The sequence below is a fragment of the Phyllobates terribilis genome, unplaced genomic scaffold (genome assembly GCF_046119375.1).
Source record: "Phyllobates terribilis strain yellow unplaced genomic scaffold, ASM4611937v1 Scaffold_1__5_contigs__length_1240528914, whole genome shotgun sequence".
Classification (NCBI taxonomy): Eukaryota; Metazoa; Chordata; class Amphibia; order Anura; family Dendrobatidae; genus Phyllobates; species Phyllobates terribilis.
In genome coordinates this window covers 33,573,921-33,586,148 of record NW_027362761.1, presented here as the reverse complement: position 1 = coordinate 33,586,148, position 12,228 = coordinate 33,573,921, and the positions used below count along the sequence as shown (strand labels likewise).

Below are 12,228 nucleotides of genomic sequence, written 5' to 3'. Positions count from 1 at the left end.
TTAATATATCCAGCACATGACCTCCTCAATATACCCAGAACATGTCATACCCCATCAAATATACCCAATACAGAACATCCCCATCTAATATACCCAGTACATGACACCACTAATATACCCAGTACATGACACCACTATCTAATATACCCAGTACATGACATCCCCTATTGAATATACCCAAAACATGACATACCTGATCAAATATACCCAATACATAATATCCCCATCTAATATACCCAGTACATGACACCATTATGTAATATACCCAGTACATGACATCCCCTATTGAATATATCCATCATATGACATCCCTCATCTAATATACACAGTACATGACATCTCTCATCTAATATTCCCTGTACATGACATCCCCTATTTAATATACCCAGCACATGACCTCCCCCAATATACACAGAACATGTCATACCCCATCAAATATACCCAATAGATAACATCCCCATCTAATATACCCAGTTCATGACACCACTATCTAATATACCCAGTACATGATATTCCCTATTGAATATATCCAGCACATGACATCCCCTATGTAATATACTCAGTGCAATATCCCTCTTCTAATATACTCAGTACATGACATCCCTATTAAATATACCCAGTACATGACATCCCCTATTGAATATATCCAGAACATGACATTCTCTATTGAATATATCCAGCTCATGACATCCCTTATGTAATATACTCAGTGTGATATCCCTCTTCTAATAAACCTAGTACACGACATCCCTAGTAAATATACCCAGTACATGACATCCCCTATCTATAATATAGCCAGGCAAGTGTCTGTCTGTCTGAAGCCTCTATAGACTGCCCCTGCGCAGTCTGGATCTAGGAAGAAGGAACACATCCCAGACAGGGATGAGGGATTGGGAGTGTTGTACCGGAGTTCGTGGTATGCGTAGGCACCGTAAGCACACACCTGACTGGAAGGAGTGTTGTCGCGGCGCCTCTGTTCGGGCCGGAGGCCAGGGGAGGAGTGTGGCATCAGAATCGGCGCATGCACATAGTGCGCTATCTAGTGCCATTTTAGCGAAGACTCATTTGCAGTGTGTCTTCAACAAAATGGCGCCGAACAGTGCGATATGCGCACGCGTGTACTCTGGCACCATTTTGTTGAATACGCTCTGCAAATGTGTCTTCACTAAAATGGCGCCGGATAGCGCACTATGCAGGCGCTGATTCCGGCGCCATTTTAGGAAAATAACACAGGCGACGCGCTGCAGGGGAGTGATGGAAAGGTGAGTAGGATATTTCTTTTATTTAATTGATGGATGGATGGGGGAGCATATACTAGGATGGGGGCGCAGGATGGAGGAGCACATAACAGGATGGGGGAGCATATACCAGGATGGGGGAGCACATAACAGGATTGGGAGGCCAGGATGGGGAAGCACATAACAGGATGGGGGCGCAGACTGGGGGAGCACATAGCAGGATGGGGGACCAGGATGGGGGAGAATGTACAAGCATGGGGGAGCACTTAACAGGATGGGGGACCAGGATGGGGGCACATATACACAGAAGGGGGAGCACATAACAGGATGGGGGATCATATACCAGGATAGGGGACCAAGATGAGGGAGCATATACCAGGATGAGGGAGCATATATCAGGATGGGGGAGACTATGCCAGGATGGGGGAGCATATACCTGGATGGAGGACCATATACTAATAAAAATGCTCGCAACCCGGGAATAGACTGGTTTCAATAGCTAGTTTAATATAACCAGCATATGACATCCCTCATCTAATATACACAGTACATGACATGTCATCTAATATACCCAGTACATAACATCTCTCATCTAAAATACCTAGTACTTTACATCTCTCATCTAATATCCCCATTACACAACATCTCCTATCTGATATACTCAATACAACATCCATCTTCTAATATACCCAATACAACATCCCTCTTCTAATACACCCAGTACATTACATCCCCATTAAATATACCCAGTACATGACATCCCCTAGTTAATATACCCAGCACATGACATGCCTCTGCTAATATACTTAGTACATGACATCCCCATTAAACATACCCAGTACATGACATCCCCATTAAGTATACCCAGTACTTGACATCTCCCTATTTAATAAACTCAGCACATAACATTCCCCATCTAATATACCCAGTACAAGACAAGCCTCTTCTAATATACCCAGTGCATTACATCACCAAACCCCAGATAAAAATTATGCCAGCAATCCCAGTATAAAATATGATGATATGCCATTTTCTGAAATGACAGTTTAAAAACAAAACATAAGATTATTTTGTATATACGTGGTGACTTAATAATGTACAGAATATAAGTGTATCCATATTCTGTTTACTATATGAACAAGCTCAATGACATATCTGTCTGTTAATTGTTTCAGTGGTATAACTACAGTACTTGTAGATGTACCTTTAACAATGAGTCCTCATAATCATGCACAGAAAATAAATGAAAAAAGAAAATCTACAATCGGAATAAAAACAGTTTCAGGCTGGGTGCCCACGTAGCGTTTTTCAAGCGTTTATGCTGCGGAATTTCCACAGCATAAACGCTTGTGAAGCGCTAGGTAATCCGCACCCCATGGTCCCCAAGGGGATTCCGCATGTTCTATGCACATGCTGCGGATTTTTCCGCAGCGTTTATGCTGCGTACAAAAATCCGCAGCATGTCATTTAATTTTGCGGAAGCGCAGCGGAACTCCCGCCATTGACTTGCATTGAGACACATAGAAACCGCGACTGTACATTTTTACAAGCGGCTTCTATGCGTCTCTATGTGCGGATGGTACCCAGTTCTGGAGGAGAGGAGACTCTCATCCAGACCTGGGTACCATTGTACCTGTAAAAAAAGAATAAAATAACAAATAAAGTTTATATTCACCTGTCCGACGGCTTCTCTCTGAATGCCGGCATCGCTTGAGGACCTGCGGTGACGTCACAGTCATGTGACCGCAGGCCCTTCACCGCTCTGTCTCGCGATATGCCGGCAGCCGGGAACCAGACAGGAACGAGCGCTGCTGCACACACCGGGGCCTCGGGGGTGAGTATACAGTCATGGCCAAAAGTTTTGAGAATGACACCAAAATTATATTTTCACATGATCTGCTGGCCTCTGGTTTTTATTAGTGTTTGTTTGATGTTTATATCACATACAGAAATATAATTGCAATCATATTATGAGTACCAATAGGTTATATTGACAGTTAGAATGAGTTAATGCAGCAAGTCAATATTTGCAGTGTTGCCCCTTCTTCTTCAAGACCTCTGTAATTCTCCCTGGCATGCTCTCAATCAACTTTTGGACCAAATCCTGACTGATAGCAGTCCATTCTTGCATAATCAATGCTTGCATTTTGCCAGAATTTGTTGGTTTTTGTTTGTCCACCCGTCTCTTGATGATTGACCACAAGTTCTCAATGGGATTAAGATCTGGGGAGTTTCCAGGCCATGGACCCAAAATCTCTATGTTTTGTTCCATGAGCCATTTAGTTATCACCTTTGCTTTATGGCAAGGTGCTCCATCATGCTGGAAAAGGCATTGTTGGGCGCCAAACTGCTCTTGGACGGTTGGGAGAAGTTGCTCTTGGAGGACATTCTGGTACCATTCTTTATTCATGGCTGTGTTTTTAGGCAAGACTGTGAGTGAGCCGATTCCCTTGGCTGAGAAGCAACCCCACACATGAATGGTTTCAGGATGCTTTACAGTTGGCATGAGACAAGACTGGTGGTAGCGCTCACCTCTTCTTCTCCGAATAAGCTGTTTTCCAGATGTCCCAAACAATCGAAAAAGGGATTCATCAGAGAAAATGACTTTTCCCTAGTCCTCAGCAGTCCACTCCCTGTACCTTTTGCAGAATATCAGTCGGTCCCTGATGTTTTTTCTGGAGAGAAGTGGCTTCTTTACTGCCCTCCTTGATACCAGCCCTTGCTCAAAGAGTCTCCGCCTCACAGTGCGTGCAGAAGCACTCACACCAGCCTGCTGCCATTCCTGAGCAAGCTCGGCACTGCTGGTAGTCCGATCCCGCAGCTGAAACAGTTTTAAGATACGGTCCTGGCGCTTGCTGGTCTTTCTTGGGCGCCCTGGAGCCTTTTTGACAACAATGGAAGCTCTCTCCTTGAAGTTCTTGATGATGCGATAGATTGTTGACTGAGGTGCAATCTTTGTAGCTGCAATACTCTTCCCTGTTAGGCCATTTTTGTGCAGTGCAATGATGGCTGCACGTGTTTCTTTAGAGATAACCATGGTTAACTGAAGAGAAACAATGATACCAAGAACCAGCCTCCTTTTAAAGTGTCCAGTGATGTCATTCTTACTTAATCATGACTGATTGATCACCAGCCCTGTCCTCATCAACACACACACCTGTGTTAATGGATCAATCACTAAAACGATGTTAGCTGCTCCTTTTAAGGCAGGACTGCAATGATGTTGAAATGTGTTTTGGGGGTTAAAGTTCATTTTCTGGGCAAATATTGACTTTGCAAGTACAGTAATTGCTGTTAAGCTGATCACTCTTTGACATTCAGGAGTATATGCAAATTGCCATTACAAAAAATGAAGCAGTAAACTTTGGAAAAATTACTATTTGTCTCATTCTCAATACTTTTGGCCATGACTGTAGCTTTATTTGTTTAATTTTTATGGTTCACACTGTATAAATCCATGCCGTTTGCATGGATTTATATAGTGTGACCTAGTTGTCAAGCACTTTCCAAGTGATGCTATCGCCTGGAAAGCGCTTGTCAATCTGCATGCGGAAACGCATGTGAATCCGCATGTATTCTGCAGGAAAAACGCATGCACAATCTGCATGAGTTTTTTTCTGCCAGGGAGATGCAGAAATGCTGCAGAAATTTTCTGCTTCATTTCTGCATCGTGGGCACATAGCCTCAGGCTGCGTGCCCACGATGCGTTTTTCATGCGTTTCCGCTGCGGAATTTCCGCAGCGGAAACGCATCAAAAACGCATGGTAATCCGCACCCCATGGTCCCCAATGGCATTCCGCAATGTCAATGCACATGCTGCGGATTTTTCCGCAGCGTTTCTGCAGCGCTCATAAATCCGCAGCATGTTCATTCATTTTGCGGAAGCGCAGCGGAATTGCCGCCATTGACTTGCATTGAGACGCATATAATCCGTGTCTGTACATTTGTACAAGCGGATAATATGCGTTTCAATGTGCGGATGGTACCCAAGTCTGGAGGAGAGAAGACTCTCATCCAGACCTGGGTACCATTGTACCTGTAAAAAAAAGAATAAAATAATAAATAAAGTTTATATTCACCTGTCCGGCGGCCCCTGCAGCGCTTCTCCTTCCAGGACCTGAGATGACGTCGCGGTCATGTGACCGCAGGCTGTCTCGCGAAATGCCGGCAACCCGGAAGGAGCCAGGACGAGCGCTGCAGCACACGCGGCGGGGGATCGGTAAGTATAGCTTTATTTTTTACGGTCACACTATATAAATCCATGCTGTTTGCATGGATTTATACAGTGTGACCTAGTTGTCAAGCACTTTCCAAGTGATGCTAATCGCCTGGAAAGTGCTTGTCAGTCCACATGCATAAACGCATGTGGATACACATGTGAATACGCGTGTATTTTGCAGGAAAAACGCATGCACAATCTGCATGCGTTTTTTCTGGCAAGGGAGATGCAGAAATGCTGCAGAAATTTTCTGCTTCATTTCTGCATCGTGGGCACATAGCCTTAAATAGGTTAGATTAGAAAAAATATATTTCACTGTATGATTTTAATTAGTCAAACATATACAGTAGGCAACATATTCCCACATATTCAACTGAAATAAACTGTGGTAATTTAATCATTTTGTCTGGCTTATCAATTTGTAGATTTTATTTATTACAATGTTTTTTTTTCATTTACCAAAATTCAATTATTAATATTAGTACAAATAAAATGAACTCAATTTGAGCTCATCTGCATTCCCTAGATAATTATAAAAAAATAACAATTTGATTTTATTTAAAGAGGACCAGTCACTGTTTTTTTTATTAATTTAAACTGAGTGCCAGACACTTCTCCATTGTTTCTGGAACAGTTTTTCTTTTCCTTCTATGCCTCTCTGCTCCAAAGTTACGCCCCCTGATAATAATAAAGATGGAAATTTTCCCTTTAACAGCCAGGCGTGTAACACTGAACTTCTTTGTGGGGACGGCCATGTTTTGATTGGCTAACGTAAAAGGAGAAACAGAAAGTTTCCACAGTTTTGTGGTATATGCTCAGTTGGTTAATGGAAGATTTGCAATATTATTACCAGGGGTAAAACTTTGGATTGGAGGGGCACAGAAAAAAAACCAAAAGGTGTTCCATAATCAGTGAAGCAGAGACAATTGGATGAGGTACTCAGTTAAAATATATAAAAAATCCAGTGAAAGTTCCTCTTTGAACAAAAATTAAAGGTAATAGAAGTAAAATACTGTATGTGAATACCTATTTAAAGGAAATCTGTCACCAGGTTTTTGCTACCCCCTCTAACAACAGCACAATGTAGGGTCAGAGACCTCGATTCCAGTGATGCCACTTACTAGGCTGCTTGATGTCATTTTCATACATTCACTGTTCTATCTTCTGCAGATCTAGCAGTTCTCTGAATACTAAGCTCTGTACTATTACTCTGCCCACACCACTGATTGGCAGCTTTCTGCCCACGTACAGTCTACACATGAAGTTGCCAATCAGTGCTGGGTGCGGGGTCATGCAGAGTTCTTGACTACCAGGCAGCAGGTTTACTAGTCCTCTAGTGATAATATCCTGCTGTTTTTATCAAAACTGCACTAAGCAGCCCAGTAAGTGAGACATCACTGGAATCAGGATCTCTGTTTCTACTTTACTCTGCTCTCAGGTTAGGTGGCAACAGATTTAATTTAAAGAATCCAGTTCAATTCTAGAACCCAAGCAATGCTGAGCTGGTTAATAAATATCAGTGGATTAGTAGAAACTGGCATGGCAGACCGTGGGCAAGATTGTCCAAGTTATTTGTCATTAGTCATTTTTCAGATGCCTTTGGGTAATAAAAGCAGCATCAGAGTGGATGTTTTGGGCGACTGTTCCCTGTTTACCTGCGCCAGATTGATATATCTTCCCCACTGTTATTAAGCAGTAGACTATGATTTTGTGATGTATAAGTCATAGAAGTGCCACAAGTAGATGGACGGGATGAGAAAGATGGTGAATGATGATGCTAGTAGGGAAAAGAACGGTTTCCACAAGTCAAGGTGACACATGATGGGCAACATATAACCATCTGTCCATAATTTTCTTTCCTTGTTTCATACCTCAGACCTTCTGTTTAATTCATCTTGGTGTTAATGTGTGTTTTTGTCTCTTAAACCACCCTCACTGTCCTACTTTATACCATCCCTGTCCTCCCATCTGTCCCCTTGTGTTCCTAAATCATCCGCAGCCTGCCACATTCTGGAGTGCTGTGATGGCTTGGCTCAAAGTGTAATCAGCACTGTAGGACAAGCTTTTGAGTTGAGGTTCAAACAGTTCCTGCACAGTCCCCCCAAAGTGGCAGCACCCCCAGACAGGTACGATGGAAACCCAATTTAATCCACATTCTTTAGTCCTTAGCTTCAATTCATATTCTATTTCTATCTATAAAATACATATTTGATCTAATGAAGAGTAGGTAAGACTTGGCTTATGTACACGTTATGTTTTTGCCTCCTAATTGTTAAAAGATTTATCCTGAACTATTTTTTTTTACTAGTGGCCTAAAAACTAACAGGCAGGCAGTTGCTAACCACCTGCCTGTTCTACCCGGTGCCAGCACAGAGCAGTCATTGACCGCTCCTGCTGACGATTCAGCTGCTCCATATCAACAGAGCAGCTCTTCCTCTTCTGGGCTTCTCTGTCGACAGGGCGTGATTGCCGGCGTCATGCTGAGTCACAGCCGGCTCCCCGCAGTTAGGCAGCATTCATTCATGCCCCATCAATGTAGCGGAACGGAAGAAAGACAGCTGCTCTATCAACTTGACATCAGCTGAAACCACTGAATCACCGGAAGGGTAGTCTGTGACCGCTCTGTGCATGTGGAGATCGGTGCCTGCCTGGCACAGCAAGCAGGTATGTAGCTACCACCTGCCTGTTAGTTCTTAGGCCCATATAAAAAAAAAAAAGAAATCGTCCTGGACAACCCCTTTAATATACAAATTACTTGTGACTTTTCCCTTACTTTAAATATTCTTCAGTGCTCCAGTTTCTTTATTTTATTTCTTTTGAAAGTTATTTAATTCCTGATGCTACCCTGAGTATTTTTTTATACAGCTCCAGAGTTATTAACCTTTCTTTTTTTTTAGTGCAACCAATATGCTTATTTTTATTGTCTTTACTAAGTAGGTAGAGCTCACAGGATTCTCTAGGGGCGTATCTTTCCATAATTAAATACCTAAACTTGACCATATAATACATAGGCCCTCCCCAAGGAATACGGAAAACCTACAAAGAACAAGGAGTATAGCAGCCAAAGTAAAATAGAAATCTTTATTGATGAATTACAAACAAGATAAAAAAAATTCTTAAAAAGAGGACGTCAAATAGAAGGCTAAAGCCCCCGTCTCACATAGCGATATTGCTGGCGAGATCGCTGCTGAGTCACGGTTTTGGTGACGCAACAGCGACCTCACCAGCGATGTCGCTATGTGTGACCCTTTGCAGCGATCAGGCCCCTGCTGTGAGGTCGCTGATCGCTGCAAAGTGTCCTGGACCATTTTTTGGTCGTTGGCCTCCCGCTGGTCAGCACACATTGCTGTGTGTGACCAGCGGGACCAACGATCTGGCTGGTAACCATGATAAACATCGGGTTACTAGGGGCACACGCGCACTTAGTAACCCGCTGTTTACCATGGATACCACTCTGCTACGGTGCGCGGAGGCTACCGTTCACCTTAGCAGAGTCGTATCCATGATAAACATCGGGTTACTAAGTGCGCGTATGCCCCTAGTGACCCGATGTTTATCATGGATACGACTCTGCTAAGGTGAACGGTAACCTCCCGCGCACTGTAGCAGAGTGGTATCCATGGTAAACAGCGGGTTACTAGGGGCACACGCGCACTTAGTAACCCGATGTTTACCATAGTTACCAGCCTGCTCCTGCTTAAGCAGCAGGCTGGTAACGGGAGCAGGACATCGTGGAACGATTCTTTCCACGATGTCGCTGCTCCCCTGATCGCTGGTGAGCCTGCCTGTTTGACAGCTCACCAGCGATGTATTAGCGAAGCAGCAACGATCCCTGACAGGTCGTATCGTTGTCGGGATCGCTGCTGCATCGCTTAGTGTGACAGGGCCTTTAGGCCGCACAGGGAGCCTCAGTGCCAAAGTGACAACAGCTAATCAGGCTAAAGAAGAACAAATTATATTGGCAAGTAGATACATGTTATGCAGTCAATATAATAACAAATCTGCAAAAGAACATGATAAATAGCAAACTTCAAAGGAAAATGCAGAAGAAAAACATCTTGTTTAGCAAAAGGATCTAATAACTCGTGTAAATAAATAATGGAATGAACTTCTACAAAGTTATTACGCCAGAACATCCTTATGCTAGTATAACCAACTGGTCAATAAAATATAAAAGGAATCCTAAATAGGAGTAAAGCAATAGTGATTGCAAAATACATTGCGAAGTCAAGAGGGGCAAGATCTGTGTGATGTTCAGCCAAGAAGAACACCCCTGACGCGTGTTTCGCATGCAGCGTCTTCCTAGGGGTCAGTAACCTTGTGAGCACAGACGCCTTGGTAAAGACTATAAAAAAAATTGCATATTGATCACATTGAATGAGAAGGCCCTTTTTTGCTACCTCTCTATGACGTATTAAAAAAATGAAATAAACAAGAAAAGGATTACTAAGGGGAGATGCAGGTATAAAATAATAGTAAAAATTGGCTTTTTTTTGTCATGATGACCCATTTTATGTGAAATGTACCAATCTATAACGTTTCCATGCCTAGTTGGGTAATCCTCCATAAAAATCCATATGAAAACAATGCACATCGACAATGCACCTACAGGTTTACTACTTGCTTTATAATACCCACTCAGTTTTTCTACAATCACTTGGGGAAGGCATATATGGTCACTTTTTTGTGTCATTTGTCTCTAAAGGATAGTGGTTGGGAGTGAAGAGCTTGCTTGGGCAGCTGAGGAGGATCATAATTCCGAACACAACTATTACAATAGTATACCCGGTAAAGAACCACCTCTCGGAGGAGTACAAGACTGCAGAGTCAGGGATCCGGGTGCAACAAACCAGCCAAGCGCACAGATAATCAGTAATGGACAGTGGACACAGGTACTTTAATTCTACTTGTACATGTAACCTGAAAAATACATGCAACAGTGCAAATCTAGCCGCCTCAGTTAGTATGAAGAATGGTATCACTCTGTACTATGTCCATGCATATATCTACATTTTTAATGCCTCCCTCTTTATCTTATTTCTCTTTGTAGATGGGATCTCCAGCAAGAAGAGCACCAGTAACACAATCTGGATCACAGTGGGAACTGGAAGACCATGGTAAGATTACTGAAAAAAGTTTAGAATTTTGCAAATTGGATACTTAAGTTCATGAGACAACCACTCAAGCAGTCAACAGCATGGAATCCTGACAGAGTGCATATTACACACTGTTGGGATTCAGCTACCCGCAATGCCATAGAGGCACTGCAGAAATTTTATTTTATCCCAGAAAACACCTTTTTACGATTGTAAAATTCTCTGAATCATTACCATTAATCACCACTGCTATATCCATCTTTGGGCTATGAATTTGAAACATGCATTTTCCAGATTCTTAACATATTCTTTTATCAGGGCCAACAAATGAAATGTTCCATGGAAGCAATGGTCGTGCTTTAGGGCTAAGAGACTATGAGGAACACATGTATGTCAACACACGAACTCTTGATGGGCTAAATACAGAAAAGGAGCCCTATATGATCCCAGAGGATAGTCCCAAGAAGGATATCTTTGATATGAGTAAGTGTATATAGGATCGATCTATCTATCTATCTATCTATCTACCCCATATCTATCTATATATATATCTATCTATCTATCAAAATAGAGGCAGCACTCCAATATAAGAAAAAAGAAAAATATTTAATGGCCCATAGAGGCAACGGTGACGTTTTATTCCAAATAAGAACCTTTCTCAAACAGTGTTCTTGAGAAAGGTTCTCATTTGGACCAAAACGTCACCATTGCCTCTATGGGCCATTAAATATTTTTTATTTTCCCTTTTGGAGTGCTGCCTCTATTTTTTGGAATATATTCGAGGACTGGTTGCACCTGGTAGGCTATGCACCTTATTATTTATTGCTGGTGCTGCATCTATATTTTTATTTTACATTTATCTATCTGTTTTCTTACTTAAATCTGAAAAGTTTTGCATCAATGTTAATGTTCACAAGAACCAGACAGTGGAATTTATATTAGATTTACCTTTCCACACTGTACTCAGTTAACGTGTAATTCGCTGGGGCCATTATCAGTAATGGCTACATTCGTCAGTATATGTAGACAGAGGGAGTTGGCCCTTGGAAAAGGAACTGAGACAGTCTGAGATATGTGGAACAATACACATCAAATGCATTAGAAGAGTGGTATAGTGTAGATATGTGTGTAGTAACAGAGAGAACTGACCACACAGTATTAGCACAAATGGATATCTAGGAAAGGGAGACTGGACTATACTGTCAAAATTAGAGATATAAAAATTACTTGAATAGTTCAGCTTTCCTTTAAGTCTGTTCCATAATGAAATGAATGGTGGATGCATCAACAGCAGTAACAATAGTGTTCCTGATTCTAGATTTGCATATCCAAACAGGTTTCTAGAAAGCATATGCTAATGTTACTATTAATTGCAAGAGAAAAAATTCTCATTTGTCATGTATGCGATACATTGCCTTTGATTTACGGGAACCTATGATGACATTTTCTAGACCACTTCCTTTAGCTTATACTGGAAGGCAATAGGTTTATAAAAATGTATATATTCTGTATTGTTGCATTGTATTATAAACATGTGCTTTGGGCAAATTACCAATGAAGAACCATGGAGCATGGAGGCTGCTTTGTGATGGTGTATCCCAATCATGCCAGAAAGCCTGTGTTTAGTGCCTGGTTACTGTGACTCTTCAGAATAGTAGTACTGCCACCAGGCTTC

At 42.0% G+C, this 12,228-nt stretch overlaps 1 protein-coding gene across 1 annotated transcript in view; it reads left to right on the top strand.

Annotated features, from left to right (window-relative positions):
- SHC2 (SHC adaptor protein 2) overlaps positions 1–12,228 on the top strand; it is a 91,144-nt gene that overhangs the window by 56,530 nt on the left and 22,386 nt on the right. Inside the window, exons 7-10 of the mRNA XM_073660715.1 lie at positions 7,457–7,583; positions 10,163–10,349; positions 10,508–10,574; positions 10,872–11,036. Of these exons, the coding sequence (XP_073516816.1) occupies positions 7,457–7,583; positions 10,163–10,349; positions 10,508–10,574; positions 10,872–11,036 (546 nt within the window). The remainder of the gene's footprint in view (positions 1–7,456; positions 7,584–10,162; positions 10,350–10,507; positions 10,575–10,871; positions 11,037–12,228) is intronic.